The sequence below is a fragment of the Podarcis vaucheri genome (assembly GCF_965113315.1).
Source record: "Podarcis vaucheri genome assembly, chromosome: 15".
Classification (NCBI taxonomy): Eukaryota; Metazoa; Chordata; class Lepidosauria; order Squamata; family Lacertidae; genus Podarcis; species Podarcis vaucheri.
The window spans coordinates 17479334-17504066 of NC_138753.1; the positions used below are offsets into that span (position 1 = coordinate 17479334).

The 24733-nt window shown below is 47.7% G+C and overlaps 1 protein-coding gene across 4 annotated transcripts in view; it reads left to right on the top strand.

Moving 5' to 3' along the window:
* FLI1 (Fli-1 proto-oncogene, ETS transcription factor) overlaps positions 1-24733 on the top strand; it is a 119505-nt gene that overhangs the window by 19564 nt on the left and 75208 nt on the right. The window contains exon 1 of one of the 4 annotated variants that reach the window (XM_082201468.1): positions 6799-6998. The exons of the other annotated variants lie outside the window; for them this stretch is intronic. Coding sequence (XP_082057594.1) covers positions 6981-6998 — 18 coding nt within the window. The 5' untranslated portion in view covers positions 6799-6980. Of the gene's footprint in view, positions 1-6798; positions 6999-24733 lie in introns of those variants that run through there. 4 annotated transcript variants of the gene reach the window in all.

Genomic DNA, 24733 nt, shown 5'->3' on the forward strand with positions numbered 1-24733 from the left:
GGGGGCGTGTACCCAAAGAGAAATCCCTTATCTATTCAGAAAGAAAGAAAGAAAGAAAGAAAGAAAGAAAGAAAGAAAGAAAGAAAGAAAGAGTTTGAGATGACAAAACCTGAACTACAGCTCCAGCATGGAGTAAGAAAACTAATGATGTCAGTGCTTCTGAGCATGTGCAAAATTCCTACTTTGTTAGGACAACTGCTTGGCTGAGATATGTGTGCTGCTCTGGGGTATTTTTTTTGTCCTTGTTAATGCTAAAAACCTATGGAGGTGCTACTTCCCACCACCACCACCACGGGAGCCAACTCCTAGGGGCAACTCCAGCCTCCCCCATAAAATACTTGAGGGGGCTACTCCCCACAAAGTTGATGGGCATTGCCATTGAAGTGGTGTTAGTGTGTCACACCTTGTGTTTGATTATGTGGAGTGGGGCTCACTTGCCCCCCCCCCATATTTTATTCAAGTTGGCACCCCTGCCCCCCCAAAGGAATCTTATGCCTCTTATCCAAGGCATACATCAATTTGCCCAAGGGCTCATTATCATTGCCATACCTGTATTTCCATATTGAGCAGGGTGTGTGGGTGTGGACTTGCCCTGCTGAATATCTGCCTGTTTCATAGCTGTTAAGGAAGAGTTAACAAACAAACAAACAAACAAACAAAGGATTATTCTGTCTAGTTGTGCTGAAGACTGCAATTCAAACCTTGCCAACTTCAGCCGAAAGCAAGTCCCCAGTCTTTCTGGTCCTTAGCTTATGTCACTGCTTTGTTTGTGTGTGTGTGCGCGCGCGCGCTTGTGTGCGCAAGGTGTGGAATCCTGCCTATGTGAAAGATAATGAGAGGCTTTCCCTCAATCTGTGAATGAGCCAGGATCTCCCTCTGCTGCTGTCTGTTTGCAGATCCAAGCCAAGTCGAAAAACTTCCAGTTCTTCTGGCAGCCTTGCATCCAGATCCTTCGCTCATCGGGGGTCGGCTGAAATGTCTAACTGACGTTCACTGCCCCCCACCCCCCCATAATGGTTTTAGGGGGACTGGATTGTGCAAGCAATGAATGTAATATATAACTTCTCTCCAAACTCCTTTGATTTCCGCACTGTTGACAGCTACATATTGTAAGCTCCTGGGGGGCGAGGACTTCTCACTCCCGCTTCTGTAACTGTAAAGCCTCCGGTCGGTTCACAATGCTCTATAATAATCATAATGCATGAGAAAGAGGACTCGCTAGGCTTCTTTTTAAGCCAGATCGGATAGGTAAAGGGAGACTTCCCGGAAGAGTGGAGCCCGAAGCAAGTCTCATTTGAATCTACGGGGATTTCTACCTTACATGCATAGAATAGAATTTCAGCCTGGGTAATCAGTAGCTTATACGTGGAGCAGCGGTATAGATGCACAAAATGTCACTGCAAAAACGATAATTCTGTAGAATGGCCATCATTTTGCATAGTTACTTGGGAGCAGATTTCTGCTGCAGTCAATGGAACTTAGTTCCAAAGAATTCGGATCCTGCGCATTTTTGCCACGATGTTCTACGGAGTTCCAAGTAAGAAGGCATAGGATTCCAGCAGGGTGTGTGTGTCCATGTTCCCAGCGTGTGTGTGTGATATGGACATAGACACCAGTGAGGTACCAAGAGGGTATCTTTCTTGCATAGGTGTCTGGCATAGGGTTCGATCCTAAGCACAGAGTTCATTGTGGATGGAAGAGACAATTCCTGCATCGCAAGGGGGCTGGACTAGATGCCCTTTGGGATGCCTTCCAACTCTACAATTATATGATTCAGTGATGCGGTCTAAACATTTCTCACCGAATCCGTAGCATAATTGCGTTCTTGTGCAGTCCACGGTTGCTTTAAACAATAAATGGCGTAAGGGGTGGTCCATTCCACTATCCTGATTTGATTGATTGATTGATTGATTGATTGAACGACGGTATTAAATACTGCCCGCCAGTGATCCCATCTTTTCTGGAGCTCCTCTACAGTCGGATCCTATGCAAAGTGAGCCACGCCCAGTCTGGCGTTTGAGAGCCATCCGGAGAGGCGCGGAGGGACTCAGCGCCGGATTGAAAAGGAGAGCCCTTGAGGAAAGAGGCTCCCAGCATTCCTAGGCATGCTTACTCGAAAGTAAGTCCCATCGAAATCGATGGCATTTACTTCTAAGTCAGCAAAATGAGTAGGATGGTTTTACGCTCATTTTAACCGATTTGCGAAGTTTATTGAACATCTTGTTTTAAAATTTCATTGTGATGTGCTGCTCTATCCCCCCACAAAAAGTAATATCTTAAAAAAGAGAGAGGAAAGCTATCCTGACATTTTAAAAAATTGTTTCCAAATCTCCCTTGGCATCCCTATTAAGTCGTAAATTTTCAAGGCGGACTCTTGAATAGAGACAAAACAGAAACAAAAAGTCGAATTGAGAGTTTGCAAAAATTGTTTTCCAGTTGCATGAAGAACGCAAGGCAGCCGCCCGCCCGGGTTCATCGGACGCATCAAGAAAGGCTTGGAAAGAGTTCCTTGTCCATTTACCTCCCTCGCTACTATTCCGGTTTACTTGTCAAAGCGTCGCTTAATGTTCCCGCGGCTTACAAGCGGGAAATGTTAGGGTAATTCGGATCTTTCGCCAGTCTTCAGCCAGACCTCTTGGGCCTGCGAGAAGGATGTGGCCTGAAAGTAAGTTTCGTTGAAGTCCACGGGACTTACTTCGGAGTAGACGTGCCTAGCCTGGCTGTGACTGACTGTGCGCAGTGGCCTGTCAGCTAGCTCAGGATCTTGATGAGTCTTCTCTGAGGCGATCCAGCGCCGGCTCGGCGGCTTAGATCCCATTGATGTCAATGGGGTTTCAGCAGCCTAACTCTGAGGCTGCGCTTAGCTCCTGATCTTCCTGCAGGTGAGGGAGACTTGCCGAAGGAAGCGGGCAGAAAGAAGGAATTGCTGGAAGTGATCAGCCCAAGGAAAAGCCGGGATTGGAGGGAGCTATCGGCCAATCCTGTCTCTTCGTTGGGTTGATCACTATATACAGCGATGTATATACATATGTGTGTGTATATAGATATAGATATAGATATAGATATAGATATAGATATAGATATAGATATAGATATAGATATAGATATAGATATAGATAGGAAGTGAGAATCTCGTGCGTTCCAACTTTCGCCTTCCTTTTACTTGTCAAAGGCACCCCAATTATTTTCTTGTTGGCTGGTGGGGGGCGATAACAGGCGGCCTGATCCCTTCTGGCGCTACCCTTGTCCACACCCGCGTTTTATTAGAACTTAACTCCGAAAGGAAATTGGTTCAGATCTCGGCTTCCAGTATAAAAGGCGGAGGAGCCCAGATCGCTGGAAGACGAGCCCTTTCAGAGCGCTTTCTAGCCCTCTCTTCGCCTCGCATCATTTCCAGAAACTTTCTCGATTTCAGATCTTGACATTCACGGCCAGGTTTTAATGGCAAGCGACCTCAGGTCACCTGAAGGTCAGTATATTCGTTTCTCAAGGCGCACAAACACAGCAGGCAGCGACCGGGATGGCTTGCTCTTCTCAGTCGACATGGGCACTGCTTAATAATAATAATAATAATAATAATAATAATAATAATATTAATAATAATTGTACCACGCCCATTTGACGGGGTTCCCCCAGCCACTCTGTGCGTCTTCCAACATACATAAAACTTCTTGTTGTTCTTCCCGATGCCACTTAGAATTAGACTGCGTTGCTGTGCACATCTACTCGAAAGTAAACTCCCCCGGATCCAATGGTTCTTCTGAGCAAGCACGCATTGATTCGGGTTGCAAACATTAAGAAAGCGACATCTGGGTCAGAGGAGGATGGGGGGGGGTCCCTTTTCCTCCCTTCTCCCCCACTGGAGTTTGCCATGTCGTGGTGAAGCGGAGGGAGGGAAGTTGTTGGTTAGAAGAGACAAGCAGCCGGCCAGCCAAGGGTTAAGCCTGGTGCCTTTGCGCGGCCTGCCAGCCAGCCCCCGTGGCCCCGGGCGGAGGGGACCTGACCCCGCTAGCAGCATCCAGATGTGGGCTGCTCTCCGGGGACACCGCGGCAGAGCAGCACTCGGATTGTAAAAAGGAGACAAGGCGGCGGGGCGGGGGGAGGCGGTGGTCTTGTCCCCAGCCTTAGCCCCCCACCCCACCAGAGACTGGCTGGCTGGCAAGGCGGGAGCCCCTGACTGGGTGGGGTGAGTGGGGTGGAATGGATGGGGGCTGATTTCTGGAGAAGGGGAGACAGAGGGAGGGGCCAGGGAGGCTTCTGCGCCGCCGAGGAAGTCAAACATCCAACTCTCCGGGCGCCGCGCCTCCGCGTGCGCGGCATCCTAAACAAACCTCCCCTTCTGGACGGGAGGGGCAAAAGGGACTTGGGCTTCTGCTTGAGACAGACACACACACACACACACTTGCTGGACTAACAAAACCGGAAGAGGGGGGAGGAGGAAAGGCTGGACCTTGCATGAGGTAACCATCTTTTGTCGAGGGGGGGGCTGTAGAGAGAGAGATGTCAGTGAACTGCGGGGGGGGGCTGAGGCTGCGTGTGGGGAAAACTCATTTTCCAATTTCTGCTCCATTTCCTTGGAAGACAACCCCCCCACCCCCCACCCCCCGCGCGCGTCTTTTCATTCTTCTCTGTTGCACAAGAACGGTGGAAGTGTTGGATGTTGGGGCTACTTTGGGAGGGAGAGAGATTTGTTTGAACAGTGCATGGCTTTGAGTGTTTGGGGAGTTTGTCCAGATCATTCTCATATATATATATATATATATATATATATATATATATATATATATGAATCTCCAACCGTCGCCGCTCGTTAGATGGAAACGCTCCGCCAGACCCTCAAATCCCAGATCCTGCAGGGAATATCCCAGAAAGAAATCAGAAACAAATCGGGCTTTCGTCCGGGTTTGTCTGGGTTCTGCTGGCCGGTCGCGCGATCCTGTGCACTTTTACTTGAAAGTAGGTCCCATTGAGTAGAATCATAGAATTGTAGAGTTGGAAGGGACCCTAAGGATCATCTAGTCCGGAAAGGCGGGACTTCCGTGGGACTGAGCTCCGTTGGGGATTTACTTCCGAGTAAACCTGCCTATTCACAGGTTTGGGCTTGGAGAAAAGAGGCAGAGAGGATCGGACTTCTTTTCAATCCTTTTTTTTTGACATTGGTCCCCTCACCGTCCGCCCTGAGTCTCAGACCTATTCCCACCATCAAAACCGGCAAGGGAGGTCTTCTAAGTCCCTTGCACCTAGTCCTAAGGGGGGGGGGGGGAGTTTGTTTCGTAATAGAAAAACATATTCGAAATTAAGCGTCTCCATATATAGATATACTCCATCAATTGCTTGGCCCGCATGTGAATCTGTCCTAAAACTGTCCCAGACCCCCAAACGCAGTAAATTTGGCACAGTCCCTCTCACTTGAAATGAGCAAACGTCTCTCCACACGCTGGAGAACTCAGGAACCCTTTACTTCCGAGTAGGCCTCATTGGGATGCCGCTGCATCTCAGCTGTCCTGCAACGCAAAAACGTTAAAATGCCGATTGGCTGCAGTGCTGACCAGGATATCACCCGAACAGGTTGCTCAAGAAGGTCAGTTTGTGGCTCCAGGAACCATTCCGTAGTACAAATGCTGTATTACTGAGAAGAAGGTGCAGAAAATAAAGAACAGGGGTCCCCAGAAGGGCTGCAGTCCTAGCTCCTCTTACTTGGGAGTAAACCCCATTTCATTTAATAGGATTTACCATTGAGTAGACATGGTTAGGGTCGCGTTGCAAAGCTGCAATCCTCCGGTCGGGCTGAAATCCGAAACAAATTTACAAAGGAGTAAATCGCACTGAAGCCCGTGGGACTTGCTTACAGGGAAGCACGCTTAGGATCACCCTGTTAACTAGGAGTAAGCTCCATTGAATCCCGTGGTCTTTGAGTAGACACGCCACTCTTGGCTTATTAAACTTGACGGCAAACAATGCTTTATTTTATTTTGAAAATAAAGAAATCTTGTGGCTTTCGGTTACGCGAAGCCAGCGAAAAGGTTCAAGCTCTCACTATACACACATACACGTATACACGTGTCCACCCACGGTTGCCTCGCGCCTTACCTTAGTTGCCCTTTTCCTGGCAATAAACGGGAGTTTTGAGTTCCCTGTTAGGAACGGGGGAGGGGAAAAGCCAAACAAAGGAAAAACCCTCCAGAAACCGTTCCATGAAACGCCTGTTGAATATTGACAACCATGTGGTTTTGTCATCTATCCAAAAGAGCACATTGACACATTTAACCGTAAGAAATCAAATCAAATTTGGTAGGCTGGGGCGAAGGAGAGCCTTCCCCCATCCCCGATGTAATTAACCTCCGACGGGAAAACGCCTTATGAATGATTTATTTATTTTACAAATTGCATGTGAAGGAAAACGGGAATTGATGGCTCACACTGGGATCCTGCAACGGATCTGTATCCTACTGAATTTCCGGATAAATAGAGCCAGGATCGCAGCGTCGGGCACCTTTAAATAGATCTGCCTGGATAGCTGGGGGAAAAAAATATCCCCCCAGATGTCCGGGAGAGGAGAGCCGAGTGGGGGCTCCTTGCCTCTCCTGACCAGCCAGCCAAAATCCTGCAGGAGCCGGAGGGAGCGCCCCGAGTCCTGAAGCGCGCTCCGGGATCTCGCTCCTTATCTAACCCCAGCAAATATCCTGCTAGCTTTAAAAAAAAAAAAAGTTCTCCTCCTCTTCGGATCCAGCAGGGCCGGCCCAGGCGCGGCGGGGAGCGAAGTTTCCTCCTCGAGTGACTTCACTTCCCAAAGTGAGCTGGGGAAAAAAAGTTTCATCCGGTTAACTGTCGCTCTTTCGCTCTGCGGCGAGAGGAGAGGCGGAGGAGGCAGGCCGGGCGCGGAACAGAGTCGGGGCTGAAGCGGGCGGCGTAGCGCGGGCGCGGAGCTCAACCGGGTCAATGTGCGGACTCCCGGGACGCCGGACTGGGAAGCGCGCTCGATGGACGGGACCATTAAGGTAAGGCGGGGGGGGGGGAGAAACTGGGGGAACCAGGACGGATGAAGAGGTGGATGGATGGATGCGGGGCGAGAGGAGCGCAGCGAGCAGGGGTTGGGGGGCACAATTGGGAAGAGGGCTGCTGTGGCTCTTTCCGAAAGGGGAGGTCCAGGAAGGGTTAAAACCCGGCCGGCGAGCGAGGAGCACCCCCTCCTGCCTATTCTTCTCTCCTCGCTACTTGGCTTGCGCGGCGCCGGCTGCGATCCTACGCGAAGGGCGCAAGCGGCGAGCGGCAGAGCGCAAGCCTGAGCAGCTTGCCTTCCCTCCAGCTTAGCCTCCCCCTCGGCTGGGGAATCGGGGTTGGCAGCATCTGGTGGGATCTTGGGGGCTAGCCTGTGCGTTTCCCCCCTTCTCCCCACCAGCACTATCACGCACACGTTGGAACGGGCAGAGCTGGCGGGAGGGAGAGAAGCGCTGGACCCGGCAGCTCTGGGCTAGAGGAGCAGCTCGGGTCGGGGATGCTTTTGCAGAAGGACTGCAGCATGCGCAACGAAATCCAGGTCCAGAGTAATCGGGATCGGTGCGGCGTCAGGATCTCCGGCTCCCCTCCTTCTGTATTTTGCAATCCCCCCCCCCAATTTTCAGGGGAACTTTTACCCACGAAGCGCCTTCCGACGATTGGGCGCTGCTATTCGCCTGTCTGGCTCCACGCGCGCCCTTCCCACGGCGGGGGCGCCACTGCTCGGGGTTTCTTTGGATTGCTGCGACCGGGGTGGGGTGTCTGAGTGTCCCGAGCCCGGCCACTCGGTTGCTGGGACTGGCGCAGGGCACGGTTGATCCTCGGGCTCATCTGAACACGCGCCGCTCTACAGAAAAACAACAACTCCACCCACGGGGCAAGGGGGCTCCCTTCCTCCACCCCCAGCTCCATTACGGACCTGCTTAATTTCTTGGTCGCCTTTCAGAGGAAGAAAGAGGCGGGGAAGGGATCTTTTAAAGCTTCCGTGTGTCGGGCAGGACTTCGTTGCGAGGCGCACGAGTTGGATCTGGGCCCCGGGGGGAGGGAAGGGAGCTGGCCCGGAGGGTGCTCTCCCCCACCAAACGTATCTGCCTGTTTTTGGAGATTCGTCGTCGTTGTTGTAGGAATCACAGAAATGTAGATTTGGAAGGGACCCACAGGGTCATCTAGTACAGCCCCTTTGCAATGCAGGAAAGTTGTTTTGTGTTGTTGTTTTGACGGCTTCACCAGCAGCCCCTGAAACGGATCAGAGGAGGCGAATGTGCGCAGGGACGCGGCGGGCGGGCGGAGAAACAGCCCTAGCGGCTTGCTTGCCTGGGCTGGGCGGCGGCAGCAGCTTCCCTTCCTCTCCTCCCTCCCTCCCTCTCCCGCACCCGCCTCGCCCGCAAGTGATCTCTTGCGGAATCTGCCAGATTCCTCGTAGTGAGTAACAAGTGCAGCATCCCACCCTGCAGGGAGGGTGGAAGGGAGCGGACGACGTCTTGATGACCTGGCAAGGAGGTTGCTGCTGCTGCTGCTACCACGAAGCCTTCAGCTATTTTGCTTCCTAACCACCAACTCCTGGAGAGAGAAAACACCAGTTTCTCCTTCAGCCTCCTAGACACTGACTGAAGCCAACTACTCCAAATCCTCTTCTCTCTCTCTCCCTCCCTCTCTCTCTCTCTCTCTCTCTCTCGGACAGAAACACTCCGGAGTAAAACCAGGAGAAGGCAACAGGGCTCTGGGAATTATTTATTTGGGCTTCCAAGATTTTCCCTACCTAGTGGTGAATTTGAGCCCTGGTCCTGGGCGGGAGATGTAGATCGGCAACATCTGGAGGGCCAGAGGTTCCCTGCCCTTACCCTATAGCGAAGTGGTAGAGCCCTGAGGCTGCCGGTAGAGGATCGCAATTTTTTGAATGGAGAGTAAACCCTTCCCTGTATTCAGCAACACATCGTTGATGTAATGCCAGGGCATCGGTGGTGGATTTATACTGGATCATTCATACATCATTTTGCTTTGCTAGTTGTTCTGTGTCGCACAGATACAGCAAAGGTGCCATTATTGTAGCTGCTTGGGGAGTATTTTTATAGTCCACATATAATAATAATAATAATAATAATAATAATAATAATTAATAATATAATGGAATTGGTAAGAGGGAAAGGAACAAGGAAAAGTTCTGTGAATGGTTCAAAGGCTTGCTTTTGACCCCATCCCAGCTGAACTGCCAAATGGCAGCATGCATTTACAAGTATTTGCTGTGGTTGCTGCTAAAAATCTCTGTAATAACTTCTGTGCAACATGAAATATGGGGGAGCACCTACTCCCTTATGACTTTTCCCAGCACCGCTCTTAAGAGCTATGTTTTGTGTTGTCTGGGCCAAAAGTGGATGCTTGTATAAAAGGCCTCAGTATTGTTTTGATGGGCTTGAACTCCATATGTAGCTTTATATGAGACCTAATGTGTAAATCAGCCAGTGAGGTTTAATGGTTGGACAGACTGAATATGACCTGGGAGACTAGAGTTCAAATCACTGGGTGACCTTAGGGCTAATCATCATCTCTCCGCCTGACCTAACTTGCAGGCTTGTTGTGGGGATTAATTGAGAAGGGGTAGAACCATATCCACCACCTTGAGCTCATTGAAGAAAAAGTGTGAGATAGAAATGTAGTAAATAAATAAAGCTTCCTAGATGCTGCTGGATTCCAGTTGCTGGTGTCTCTGATGGTTGGCCAGGGTTTTTTTGGAGCCAGGAGTCTAACAACAGTTAGAGTGGGGAGCGGGGTGGGGGGGGCAGCGGAGATCTTTGGCCCTCCAGCTATTGCTGAACTACCCCTCCGATCAACCCCAGCCAGCCTGGCCAAGAGTTGAGGCTGATAGGAAGTGTCATTTGGCAAACATCTGGAAGGGCCACGGGTTGCCCAATCCATGATGAAAAGGACGGTTTACATTTTGGATTCAGGGCAGTGTGACAGGTTCCCCCGCACTGGCGCCGAACCATAGTGCATTGCGCAGAATGGAAGGCAAGAGGTGATGGGGTGGACATTGAATTTTGGCTTTGGTCGGGGGGGGGCGCAGCCAGGGCCGGATTTTGGTTTGATGAGGCCCTAAGCTACTGAAGGTAATGGGGCCCTTTATATGGCCGGTAGGGCCCTTTACTTATATCATAGGAGCCTACACAACACATGACAAAACACTGTTGCTGTATGTAGGTTTTATTTTATTTGTTTGTTACCTTATATTTTGGAAATGTACATCCAGGATTTTTTTCCTTTAAATTTTTTGGGGCCCCACAAGAGAGTGGGGCCCTAAGCTATAGCTTGTTTAGCTTATACATAAATCTGGCACTGGGCGCAGTTGAAATTTGAAAGACCAAAGCCCACCCCTGTCATTAGGTATGTAGTACCGGCAGACTTTTTTCCCCCTAGAAGAAAAACACAGGTTAAAAGTGTGGTGCTTACTGTAACATCTTTGTGGTGAGAACTGGCACCTTTCTTGAAGAAAAGCACCAGCTGTAACCATGTGCATCCATGTAAATGGAAGTGGTGCATTCTGGTTGGCATTATCTGCCCTTGTAGCGAAATGCAGTTTGTATTTAAACAGTTCTGTGTTGCTCCCAGCAAGGCAGGCTGGGGAGTGGGGGGCGCTGGTCCCAGCAGCTGACATGCAATGTATACAGGAGCCCTGGGTAAAATGGCAAAATATTGATCTCTCCAGGTATGCAGAACTGCAGAATTAGGAGGCAACCAACACCCAAGTTTTGCTCCTGCGTGGTGTTGGGCATCAGTGCTCATCTGTACCAGCCAGCCTGGACAACGGTTAGGGGAACATGGAAGTTGCAATCCAACATTGTCTGGAGGGCCCCACATTCCCCATCCCTGCTATATGTACATGAGCGACCCCATTCTTCTCCCTTTTCCAAATTCAAGTGCATCTAAAAAGAGAAGAAACGCAAGCTTCATTAGCAGAATGCTCGCCAGAAGGTGGAGGGAATGGATTTGGAAATGTGGACATAAATATGAACTGTGGGTGAGCGTTGGTGGTTGTTTGCCTTTGTTACAGTGGTGGCTGGTGCCCATAGGGTACTGGTAGGGTGGAAGGCAGGGAGCCCAACAGTAGGGGGCACCAGATCCAATGACAGGCAGGGCCAACTAAGTCTGCTTTGGCTCAAATCCTTCTCTCTGCTGAGTTCTACAAGGGCAATACTGAAGAGGAGGAAGTTGATAGGCAGGGCCACCTACTGGACTGGCTGTCAGTAGGAAGGCCAGGATGGAGGCGCTTGGAGGAAGACCAAGGTTAGGGTTACCATATGTATGGATTTTCCTGGACAAATCCAGAATACTGCAGTCAGCAGCAGTGTCTGGGCAGAAATCAGGAAAATGTCTTGGAAAATCTTGGCGTATGGCAGCCCATGCCAGCAGTTCCGTTTTTGCCGCTTCCCATAAAAATAGCTCAAAAACGGCATTTTAATGCAATTTTGCGGGGGGAAAGCTCAACCACTTTTCTGTCTGGATTTCCACTGTTTGAAATATGGCAACCCTAACCAAGGAACACAGGTGGTGCTGTGGGTTAAACCACAGAGCCTAGGACTTGCTGATCAGAAGGTCGGCGGTTCGAATCCCTGTGACGGGGTGAGCTCCCGTTGCTCGGTCCCAGCTCCTGCCAACCTAGCAGTTTGAAAGCACGTCAAAGTGCAAGTAGATAAATAGGAACCACTCCGGTGGGAAGGTAAACGGCGTTTCCGTGTGCTGCTCTGGTTTGCCAGAAGTGGCTTAGTCATGCTGGCCACATGACCCGAAAGCTGTCTGCGGACAAACGCCGGCTCCCTCGGCCCATAGAGCGAGATGAGCGCCGCAACCCCAGAGTCGGTCACGACTGGATCTAATGGTCAGGGGTCCCTTTACCCTTAACCAAGGTTGATGGAGCAGTGCTCCATTTGCCTCACTGGGCTAGGTTCCACCGCTGCCTTTGGATATACTTGTTCACCCTTGTCCCTTTGCTCCATTAGCAAGCATGGCAATTTGTGCCCTTGATTGCCAATCATGCAGATTGATCTGAGAGGAGGGTGGGGACTGGTCCAATGCAGGATTCCTCAGCCTAGTTCCCTTTGGACTACAACTTGCCTCATCCCTGAGTGCTTGTCATGCTACCTGGGGCTGATGTGGTCCAACAACCCCTGGAGGGAACCGGGTTGGTGAAGGCTGATCTGGCGACTGCTAATTTTCTGGCTCTCAAGACAGAGGCATAAGTTGGGGAAAGGGCAAGAAGTCTTGTGTCTCTATTCTGTTGGCTTCTCTCTCCTGGCAAACAGGCCTAGAAGATATCATGTGTGTGTTTGAGCCCCTTCAAACATGCAGTTCCTATCAGTATTAATCTTACAATTCACCCCTTTCGGGCTCCAATCCTGTCCAAATCATCACATCTGTGTACTTATTTGAGGAACGATGGACATTTTTTCTTCTGGAAGAATCTGGGACTGCAAAACAGCACCGAGATGACCTTTACATTGCTTTAAATTTAAATTGCTTTAAATGTTGTGTTTTAATTACTTGACCTGCCCTGGGACTGTAAGGCGGGCAATAAATAAATTAGGAGGAAACCCAGTTTGGTCCTTTGCCAGTCGGCCAAGCCAGAGAAAGCTGGATTGAGAAAGCTTTCCAAGTGGAATTACTGCTTCTGGGCCACCGGGAGATGGGTGCAGCGCAAGACAATCCCTTTCCAGGCAGGAGGCTACTCTCGATGCACCTGGCAACGTCCTAACGGTAACGGGCATTTTTCTGCAGCTGCGGCTCCTCTTTGCAAAGTTGGTTTGCCGCAACATAACAGATGGAGGAGGGAAGAGCTGTGAAAGGACAGGGAAGGAACCCTTGAGCGTAGCCTGCAAGGGAAGGAGCAGTTGCCCGCAAGGCTGGGTAATTTGTCCAACCTCAGAGCAAGAGCTCTTTGTGCTTCCTGAGAGTCTGTGCCTATTTCTGTCCTCTGAAACATGCAACTGACATACACAGTCTGCCTGCCTGTCATTTAGAACAGAAAATTTTAGATTTGTTTTTTTTTAAAAAAAGGTTGTCAGTGGTCAACTCTTAACCCGCGTGATACGCTGGCTGTGTTTTTAAATGTGCTTCTTTGGGAGCTCTTAAGCAGTTAAAGGACAACTAAATCTGTGATGCAAAGTGATCCTGTGTACACTTTTGGGGACCACAGCTCAGGGGCACAGCACGTCAAGAGTGTCAACTTGAATAGAATATTGTGGGGGCCCAGGTAAGCCCCAGCATAACTGATCACCTGATGCGGTGCACACACCCCATATGGATGACAATGCCCACCAACTTTTGTTGGGGGGGCTGGCCCCCTCAAATATTTTATTGCAGGGGCCAAAGCTCTCGTGGCCCCTAGGAGTTGGGCTCCTATGCAGCACGTGCTCTGCAGGTGTAGAGATCCTTTGGCCTTCCATTCGTTGCTGAACTGCAGCTCCCATCCTCCTCCTTGACCATTGGCCATGTTTGCTGGGGCTGATGGGAGTTGTAGTTCAGTAACTTCTGGAGGACCTGCTGTGGTTAGGAGGGCAGGATTGTAGGTGATGGAAAAGTAAACTCTGTAGTCACTGGAGGCCAACATGGACTCAGAGGTGGAAAAATTAGTCTGAATAATAATAATAATAATAATAATAATAATAATAATATCATAAAAATATTTTAAACTGGCACTCCAGGCAGCTTACAAAAATTAAAACAGAGCTTATTTATTGATTTGTAAAAATATTTGTATACCACTATAGCATAAAAATATAGCAAAAGTGGTTTACAGCAATGAAAACATGAAGCCATACAGTTAAAGCATAAAAAGATATAAACATGTTTTATTTATTATTTATTTCAGAAAAATGATATGTTGCTTGACTGTTTAAAAAACCCTCGAAGTGGTTTACAGAAACAAGAAAATCAAGAAAAAATACAATACTTTGAAACACACAGAAAGTTAAAATAATGAAAGCAGATTAGTATTCATACCAGCTTTCTAAGCATCTGGGTAGGCTTGTCTAAACAAGGATGTTTTTAGCAAGCATCAAAAAGAGGACCCGGAAGGCACCTGCTTGATCTCAACAGGCAGGGAGTTCCAAAGTGCAGGTGCTGCCACACTAAATGACTGAGTTATTACAAATGGTGACAGGCTATTATGTGGCACGTGTATTGGTGCCAATTCCATCAATTGAAGCAGTCAAGTGGGCACATGTGGGGTAAGGCGATCTCATGATCCCAGGTTGTTAAGGGCTTTATATACTATTAGCAACACCTGCAACCTGGCCCAGTAGCAAACCAACAAACAGTGCAGGTCTCTGAGCTGGGAAAAAAAGTTTAAAACAAACAGCAGCAGACTACTGTGGATGGGCTAGACTGTGGCACAGTGGGTCAGTGCACCTAGCTGTTAACCAGAAGGTTGGTGGTTCGAGCCCACCCAGGGATCAGTCTTGGGCAGGATTGCTGCATTTCAGGGGGTTGGACTAAATAATAATAATAATAATAATAATAATAATAATAATAATAATAATTTATACCCTGCCCATCTGGCTGGGTTTCCCCAGCCACTCTGGGCGGCTTCCAACAGAATATTAAAATACAATAATCTATTAAACATTAAAAACTTCCCTAAACAGGGCTGACCTTTGGGTTCCTTCTAACCCTACAGTTCTATGAATTGCTTGAACAGGCCTGGCAGAATAGAAACATCTTTAGCAGGCCTTTAAAAGTTGGCACAGAAGTCGCCTGTTGGATCTCTGTGTGTGTCTCCTTCCCTGGCATCCTATAGGTGGGGGTCACTAGGGCCAATAATACCTCCCCCCCTCCTCGTGTTTTCTTCTGGTTGTCACAATTATTTCATTCTTTAGAACAGGTGGAGGCAGCCTTCCGACTTGTCAGATGTCCTTTGTTCGTTTGTTTTTATTGGAACCAGATTTCCCAAGCGTAGCCAGGTGCTAAGTAAATAAGAAAAGGAAAAATAATAATAAAAAAGAAAATGTGTTTTTTTTTTTGGGGGGGGGGTCAAATAACATGGTACATCTGAGCACTTTTTGAGCCTAAGGGTTTGTTTCTAGTATCAGTACTGAACTCTCACAAAAAATCATGCCTGGTTAGGTTGCTTCATCTCAACAGACTTATCTAGATTGGGAAAGGAGGTTATTTCGTTGTTGTGGTTGCTGCTGCTGTGGTTAAAACAATTTGCCAAGGTGTGTTGCGCATCCCCTTTCTGTTCTCACTCCTCTGCTTTACAAGGTTGCTAGGGATGCACTTCCTAGAACGGTAGAATTGTCGAGTTTGAAGGGCCAGCGAGTCCAACCCCCTGAAATGCCGGAATCACATCTGATTTCCATCATTTCCAGCCAGACAGTGATGCCCTTTCCCAAGACTCCATTCCATCCCTCCTCCTCCCCTTCCTCTTCCCACCGAACATTCTGTGCCCACTGGGCATGCTCAGTCTTCACTAAGCTCTTTGGTGTTTTCGATTCCTGCATTACAGTCTCCCTGTCCCCCTTTGAAGATATTCTGTAATACTGCAAGCCTTTGAATTTCCCCAAGCCTGTTGATATCTCCCACTTCTGTGAGGATGGTGCCATTTTGGTTACATAATAACCGAGCTCACTGTTGGTGTGTAAGGTGCTGGGGGCAACCTCCTTTGTGAATGAAGCAACAGGAGACTTTCATTTGTTATTAAATTGATCCATTTTTCACAAACAAGCAGTTTTCTCCCCCCATGGAAAGAGCCCAACATGCCTTTTTGAAAGTTCGCCTCTGTCCCAAGGCAAATAGGAAAGCTTTTTGGTTGCTTTCCTAACCTAATAGTGGTAAAATTGCAAATACCTGCCTGAGGATTGAAGATGTGCTCTCGCACCTGTAAGCCATCTTCGGCTGCCACTGTTGGAAAACATCAGCCTTAGTTCTTGAGTGCATTGTAAATTAATTTTACGTGCAAAGGAAAAGCGAACTGCAGTCAAGAAATGGTTGGCTGCCTTTCAGGGATTCACAACTTCCTCTCTGATGTTTCCCGTTTTCCTCCATAACCTCTTAAGAAGCACCATAACCTCAGAAAATTGCTTAAATATGTGACACACATTGTTGCATGTTTGGGTGGGGGACATGGTTGGCATGTGTCATTTTTGGATCTAATGCCACTAGAGTTTTATTCAGTTTGGTGGAGCTCCAGAAATTGAGGTCATAGAGAAGAGTGTTGAGTTAGACCAACTGGTGTCCAGTTGGTGGTGGGACTGGACATCAGGAAGCCTTAGGTATGGCTCCTAGACTGGGCACCATTAATGGTAGCAGTAAGCAGAAAGATTCAGAGTCACCAGCTTCCCTGGGATTCTCCTCTTCGGCTTTCCCCAGATGGTCCATATTCAAGTGCAGACCCAAAATTTAGCTTTGCACAGTTAAAGTGGGTGAAAGTGCACTGTCACCCTAACACAACAAATTTAGAAAATCCAGACTTTTGTGGTTGGGAAAATGACAGGGAGATGCATGGAAAAGTGTGGGAGATGGATAGATGATTGACAGGAAGATGTACCAAACACTTGGCAAGCGAATCAAGGTGAAAGCTCATTGCTGTATAACCTCCCTTTAAACATATTGGAATGAATGCTCAGTAAAGCCCAGAAATGGTCTGACGTCTGCCTAGGCAAAGCAGGTTGTTTGGAAAATTAAGAAGCCTTTTGGAAATAGAAAATCAAATCAATCAGACTGGGCAATATCAAAGCAAGACACACTTTGCTAAAAGAATAGATGAAAAGAGAGTTCTACGTGAAAGTACATGTGTTAGGTGATGTTCTTGAATGTTGCAGAGAGATCACCTCCTTTCAGAATGTGGAGCACACAGTGGCATGCTAGAGGCACATGATATCAATGGTACCCAATGCTCAACATAGCCATATTTTTTTGTCGTAGTGAATGGATTATTTGTATAAGTTTGTCCACAAGAGAGAACCTCCATATTCTCTAATACCGTTGAGAAACTGATAAGTGATTCTGTATTTTTACAGTGCTTAGAAATCTTGAGTCTGGCTGCTAATAAGCCAAATGTGATCAAGTCTCGATAAGAATAATCTTCATTGTCAGACATGCCTAGAAGTGCTAAGTACGCACAGATCTCAATTCATGATCAATTATCAGTTATATTTCTCTGAAGATATTTCCACACACTACCCAGTAAGGTTATACTTGGACACATGACTTAAAAGAGCACCCCACATTCCCACAGCCTCTCCCGTAAGTGTGTGTTATATCAAACCTATAAAGTTTTATAGGAGCCAACTGCCATATAGGCATCAGTTTTGACCCAGTCTCACATCAACAGAAATAGAAGGAAACGGAAGTTTGTTCCACACCGCAATCCAATTTATTTAATAAGTAAATAAACATTTGTGCCATAAGCAAACATAGAACCAAACTGCGAAAGGGCTGTAGTTGCCTGTTGTCTGTGAAATTGTTCTATTTGAAAAAATGAAAGCACGTTAACCTAAATTTATCAACTTCACCTGCTAAGAGCTCAAATGCTAACCTACCTGCTAACCTAGATATGAAATTGGTGGCTTTGGATGAGTCATACCTTTCCCAGAGGCTGGTGAATGTTGTCACGCTAAGCCTCCCCAAGTCAAGAACTGTTTTTTTGAGAACCCGATGGATTTGAACTATGGAGAATCTGTGGCCCTGCAAAGGTTGTTGAACTACAACTCCCATCAGCCCCAGCTGACATGGCTAACGACCAGGGACATGATAACTGTATTTAACAGCATCTAGAAGGTTTGTAGGTTCCTCACCTGTGGCATGCTTTAAGATCCCAAAGGGGGTAGGTGGGGATTCTGAGGCCAGAACTGTCAACCCAACTGGTGCTATTGGTGTGATAATGATGTCTGCAAGGGGAACGGGTTGCCACCAACAGTCTTGCCTCGTGATGCGTCAGGACACACCAACTGGCATGGGAGATGTTATGGAGACACCTCCAGTTGCTTTGCTTGTGCCTCTTTCAGTGCCTCTGCATTTGGTCAGCCAGGGAATCTCCTGGGCACGGGAGCCCTGGGATAGCTCAGCTGGTAGAGCTTGAGACTCTACATTTCAGGGTTGTGGGTTTGAGTCCCATGTTGGACAAAAGAGTCCTGCATTGCAGGGGGGGTTGGACTAGATAGATGACCCTCTGGGTCCCTTCCAACTCTAGGATTCTGTGTGATGAAGGCAATAGGTTGTGTGAGCCATGCTCTCCCTGTGTTGTTCTGTTTGCAGATGATGATAATAATAATAATTTATTATTTATACCCCACCCATCTGGCCAGGTCTCCCCAGCCACCCTGGGCAGCTTCCAACAAAGTATTAAAATACAGTGGTCTGTTAGACATTAAAAGCTTCCCTAAACAGGGATGTCTTCAGATGTCTTCTAAAAGTCTGGTAGTTGTTCTTCTTTTTGACATCTGGTGGGTGCCACCTCTGAGAAGGCCCTCTGCCTGGTTCCCTGTAACTTGGCTTTTTGCAGTGAGGGAACTGCCAGAAGGCCCTCGGTGTTGGACCTCAGTGTCCGGGCAGAACGATGGGGGTGGAGACGCTCCTTCAGGTATACTGGACCGAGGCAGTTTAGGGCTTTAAAGGTCAGCACCAACACTTTGAATTGTGGTCGGAAACGTACTGGGCTCAGATCTTCTCTCTCTCCAGAAGTGGGAGGATGGCACTCTTTTTGTCTTCCCCACAAATTGTTTTTTGCCTCTCTCTCATCCCACCAGCAGTGGTGAAGACAAGTCAACAGGCAGGTGGCAGGCTAAGTCCAATCTCCCCTGTCTCGGGTCTGGGGTCCAGTGCTTGCTCAACAAACAACTTGGTTGTTCTCTGCACAAATTTAAAATCGTTCTGCTGCAACTTCTCCGTCCAGGTTTGATTGACTTATAACTGCATCCAAACCCACTTCGCTTCAGTTCTTTTTATCAGGCTGAGAGAGGCTTCCTGCGCTCCACAGCCTGGCTTCCTGATGTGTTTCCTTTTTTCCTTTTAACAGAACAAAGGAAGCTATAACTCTCAGCTGCTCCTGTTCCAGCTCTCCTGGGGAACCTCACATAATGTTTGCATTGAACATTGCCTTCTTTCTTTCTTTCTTTCTTTCTTTCTTTCTTTCTTTCTTTCTTTCTTTCTTTCTTTCTTTCTTTCTTTCTCTCTCTCTCTCTCTCTCTCTCTCTCTCTCTCTCTCTCTCTCTCTCTCTCTTTTGGTAAAGCAAGCATTGTCTGAATACCGGCCATTTCACATACTGTTTTCAACAGTTTCTTTTTTAAAAGTGCTTTAATTGTGGAATGGATTGCCCATGTCAGCCCAAAAGCTCTTTGCCTCTGGGGTAAAAAAGGGGTACCTGGGTCAACTTTAAAGGGTCAAGCTTCTAGGTGAGAGATTTTTCAAGAGGTTCCTTTTGCCGAGCTAGAGGGCTATGCCTCTATCTTCTTAGGGATGCATGGATCCGTCTGTTTTCAATCTGTGTTAATTTTGCATGTCTTCGTTCATAACTCCATTCCATCCTGTTTCCCTAGCAACCTGATTTTTTTAAAGGGGAAAAAATGCATGAAACTTCACATTATTTTTGAATCTTTTTGCACGAAATTCGCATTGTTGTAGGTAATTTACCCCCAGAAATGTAATTCTTACTGTTATAGGCATACACAATTTCTATATGCATATTGGTACTTTTTTTTTTTTTGTATTGCAAAATTCAAAACAGTGTGTAAACCAAAGGATAAGTTGTGCTCTGATACAGGGGATAACCCAGGAAGTGCAAGCTGAGCCAGGTTGCTTAAAAAGGTTGATCAAAGAAGACAGGAGACACATGTGGGAATCTCAAATCTGCTGCCATCAGTGCAGGCTCAAGAGCCTAACACATCATCACAGATCCTGGGGGAGTGTTAATCTATATGCATCTTCCACACAGTGGAGATAGATAGTGAACCAATATGAATTCATCTTGCAAACTCCCCTAGACAGGGTTGGGGACTTTTTAGAAAAAAGGAAAGTAAGAGGCAACATGAAAGAAGTTCGCTAAACTAAGGAACTTGCTGCCACGGAAAGCAGTAATGACCACCAATCTGGATGGCTTTAGAAGAGAATTAGACAAATTCACGGAGAAGAGGGCTATTAATGGCTGTGCTCTGCCTCCACAGTCAGAGGCAGTGATGCTCCTGAATACAGTGGTACCTCGGGTTAAGAACTTAATTCGTTCTGGAGGTCCAGTGTTAACCTGAAACTGTTCTTAACCTGAAGCACCACTTTAGGGCCTCCTGCTGCTGCCGCCCGCCGCCCAATTTCTGTTCTCATCCTGAAGCAAAGTTCTTAACCCGAGGTACTAATTCTGGGTTAGCAGAGTCTGTAACCTCAAGCGTCTGTAACCTGAGGTACCACTGCACCAGTTGCTGGAAACCACAGGAGAGGAAAGGACTCTTGTGATGTAATCCTGCTTGTGGGTTTCCCACAGGCTTCTGGGTGGCTACTGTGAGAACAGGATGCTGGACTAGATGATCCAGCAGACTCTTCTCATTATGTCCTTCAGCCTGGTGCCGTGCTGATGTTTTGGACTACAACTCCCATCAGTTGTTGCTGGGACCTGTAATTCAAAACATCTGGGTGGGTGTGGCTGGCAAAGGATGCCAGAAACACATTCAGCACTTCTTGTTTATTGGGGACAACCCCTATATTTTGGTGCCTTCCCCTAGAAAATCCCTGTCTCCAGTGTGCTTCCTATTTTTGCCTTTTTGGAGGATGCCGTCTTGAAACGCTGTTAAGTGTTAGTTGCTAGATTTGGGCCATTCTCCAGATTCAGCTCAGCTTCCTTCCCAGAAGCATAAACAGTCAAATCTTCTGAGTGGGTAGGTGAATACAGCATACCTCCAACACACATCCATGAAAATTTTAATGACACCCCCCCCATCTGTAGAGAAATTATTTGGATTCAAAGCACAGTGCGGTTGTTGCTGCTACCTCCTTTGAACTTGGATAGGTGTCGATCCCATGATGTCATTGGGCCGGTTGATCAGCCTGCCAAAGTTGGCCCATGGAGGGATGGGGGATTGAGGGATCCTGCCTGGTGTCTCCCCCCCCCCGTGGCTTCCAGGAACTGGTATTTGGAAGCATAGTTGCCAATGACTGGGGAGACCGTGGTTGGTAGCCATCAATAGCCATCAATGGTACGCAACTGTACCAACCGAATCCAGATTTCTTAGGTGGTGGGTGAAGACAGCTCATCAGAATCCATGGTAAAGTTCTGAAGCTTTTGAGCAGGACATAAGTAGAACATTAGCTGTGTGCCTGAGGGTCACGTGAGTCGACCCCACAGATGAGAACTAATTAGTCTGACTATATATATGTGTGTGTGTGTATAGGCTCCCTTTTATGCAAATGATGCTTAGAGACTGGATTGTCTTCAGTGCTCATCTTCTCTGAATGCCAATCGGACACCTGGGTTAGCACCTGCCAAGACAGCAAAGATGCAAATAAGCCCTGGAAATCTGAGCTTGATCAGCCGAGGCCATAATGAAGGCTAATAGACATGACAACAATGCTTCTGAATGGCTTTCCCTTTAGACGGGGCCAGGCGTAGATATGGACTCAATTGCATTAATTAACAAGTCAGAATGGAAAAGGCAGCATTGCTCCCCTGCGCATTAAACAAAACAAAAGAAAGAATTCTCAGTGCTTTCTTTCTTGTGTGTGTGGTTTTTTGTTTTTGCTTTTTTGGTTGCTGCTTGGTTTCCTTTCTTTTTAAATAAATGAATGAGGAGGGAGAGCTTTTATTATTTCTGCAAGCACTGTGCTCCAGGGACTCTGATGTGCTCCACAGATAGGTGGTGGTGATGTGTGTGTGTGTGTGTGTGTGTGTGTGTGTGAGAGAGAGAGAGAGAGAGAGAGAGAGAGAGAGAGAGAGAGAGAGGAATTTTGTTGCTGAAAGCTTAAATTGCAGAAAAATGATTTCCGCTTATTCATGGCAGCAACAGGCTGGAGATGTTTTTTCCAGATTGTGGCTTTCAAGTCTGCATTTATGGGAGTCTATGGGGCACCCAGGGACTCAACAGTGCCACTAAAATTTGCAAGGGAAATGGAGGAGTGAGTTAAGATAATATGATGGTCCCTGGATTTTTTGTTGCAGTGCTTTCCAAATATGTCAGCATTGCTTCACCATGTGATATTATGAAGCACATCATGTGATATGATGAAGCACCATGTACACCGATAGTACTATTTAATAAGTATCGTAAACTGATCCCGGGGATATTGCCTACTAACCTCAATGGCTTCAAAAGAGGATTAGACAAATTCATGGAGGAGAGGGCTATTGATGGCTACTATACTAGGGACGCGGGTGGCGCTGTGGGTTAAACCACAGAGCCTAGGACTTGCCAATCAGAAGGTCGGCGGTTCGAATCCCCACGATGGGCTGAGCTCCTGTTTCTCGGTCCCTGCTCCTGCCAACCTAGCAGTTCGAAAGCATGTCAAAGTGCAAGTAGATAAATAGGTACCGCTCTGGCAGGAAGGTAAACGCCATTTCCGTGCGCTGCTCTGGTTCGCCAGAAGCGGCTTAGTCATGCTGGCCACATGACCCAGAAGCTGTACACCGGCTCCCTCGGCCAATAAAGCGAGATGAGTGCTGCAACCCCAGAGTCGGCCACGACTGGACCTAACGGTCAGGGGTCCCTTTACCTTTTTAGCCATCATAAACTATGCTTTGCCTCCACAGCTGGCTGTAGCCAAGCTTCTGAATCCCAGTTTCTGGAAGCCAAAGGAGGAGAGAGGGTGCTTGGGCTCCTCAGATCCCACTTGTGGGTTTCTCACAGGCATCTGTTTGGCTGCTGTGAGGACAAGATAATGGACTAGATGGGCCGTTGGCCTGATCCAGCAAGTTCTGATGTCCAAAGGAGCACATGATGTGTCTTCACATTCACATATTACTTGTCTCTGCTGGAAGTGCAGCAGCAGGAGTCACTGAAACTTAAGGGTTAGGGCAGGTACAGGTGTTGCTTAGAAACCAAGCAGAGTGGCATGATTTTCATAGGGGGGAACAGGTGCCCTGATTGACTGTGTAGTCCTGAGGGTTCTTTTCCTCTGTGTGTTTGGTTGAATGTCTCCCTCAAATGTTTCTCCTTCAATTATCCGCTGTTTTTGTTCAGTTGGCTTAGTTAAGCGTTACCAGGATGTTTCCCTCTGGATTCTGTTGGTGTTCTTTAAGTGACTTTGCTAACAGTCTCTTCCTCACATGCTTCTTTTGCTTATTTTCATCAGTTCCCTTCCTCTTTCTGTCTAGAAATCTAGAATTTCTGGTGGTGTCAGCAGAAAGCTCCCCTCCCCATCCCTTGAGTTCTGCTTCCATTTTTGAGTTGTGATTCATAAATTTAGCAGAATCATACAATAAAGCTTTCCCTGGAATGCAGATGAGGAAATCACATACACTGGTACCTCAGGTTAAGAACTTCGTTCTGGAGGTCCATTCTTAACCTGAAACTGTCCTTAACCTGAGGTACCACTTTAGGTAATGGGGTCTCTTGCTGATGTCGCGCTATTTCTGTTCTCATCCTGAAGCAAGTTCTTAACCCGAGGTACTATTTCTGGGTTAGCGGAGTCTGTAACCTGAAGCGTCTGTAACCTGAGGTACCACTGTATCTATAACCCACCTTTTTCTCCTAGGACCTCAAGGTCGTCTATGTGGTTCTCCCCGTCCTCATGTAATCCCCAAAGCAATCCTCTGAGGTAGCCTAGACGGAGATGCAGTGACTGGCCTTTAAGGTCACCCAGCGAGCTTCATGACCAAGTGGCCATTTGAACCCTGGTCTCTCCCAGGCCCTAGTCCGACACTCTAACCGCTACACTACACTGGCTCTCTAACTGGCAGAAAGCAGGGCCTCCAGCTCTTTTTGGACCACAGTTCCCATCATCCATGACCACTGGCCCTGCTAGTTGGGGATGATGGGAGTTGTAGTCCAGCAACATCTGGAAAACCAAGTTTGCGAAAACCTGTGTTGGACTAAATGTGGGAGAGACCAAGGTTTGAATCCCTGCTTGGTCGTGAAGCTCACTGGGTGTGACCTTGGGGACTAGGCACTGTCTCTCAGCCTAACCTAGCTTGCTGTGTGGATTGAATTAAGGGGGGAAGAGCCATGTACACAGCCTGGAGCTCCTTGGAGGGAAAGAAGGTGCGATATGAATGCAATAAAATAAATAAAACTTCTGGGTCATCACATGTTCCCCATAGCCACTCTGTATTTTCATGTCTACATTTCTTGTGCAAATCTGCAGCCTTGTGCTAACCTTTTTTTGTTGATTGCAATGCCTTCCATCATTTTTGGTGATGCACAAACAGGTTTATGACTGAGCTGGGAAATGGCAGACCTAACGAAAGTGAGGGCCCAACCCAGGCAATTGTAGTCACATTAGCCAAATGGGTAACCCAGCCCTGATGGCGTTTGAGATTTGCACATCCGAAGCCCCTTTAAGTGCAAAGTCCCGGGGCCTGGTTCCAGATTGACCATAATGGCAAAGTGCTTTTCAGTTCCGCTTCATGCAGATTTTGGGGCGCAGAATTTCATCTTTCCAATAAACTTTGCACTTGTGTGTGTTTTCAAAACCTTTCCAGAATCTGCTTTCAACTGTGGGCAAAGTGCCTAGTGACATCTCAGACGCCAAAAGGTTTCCAGTGGTTGTAAGTTGGGGTTCCGAGCATCCTGCATTGCTTCCTGCCTTTCCCTGTGACTAGCAGAAATCAGA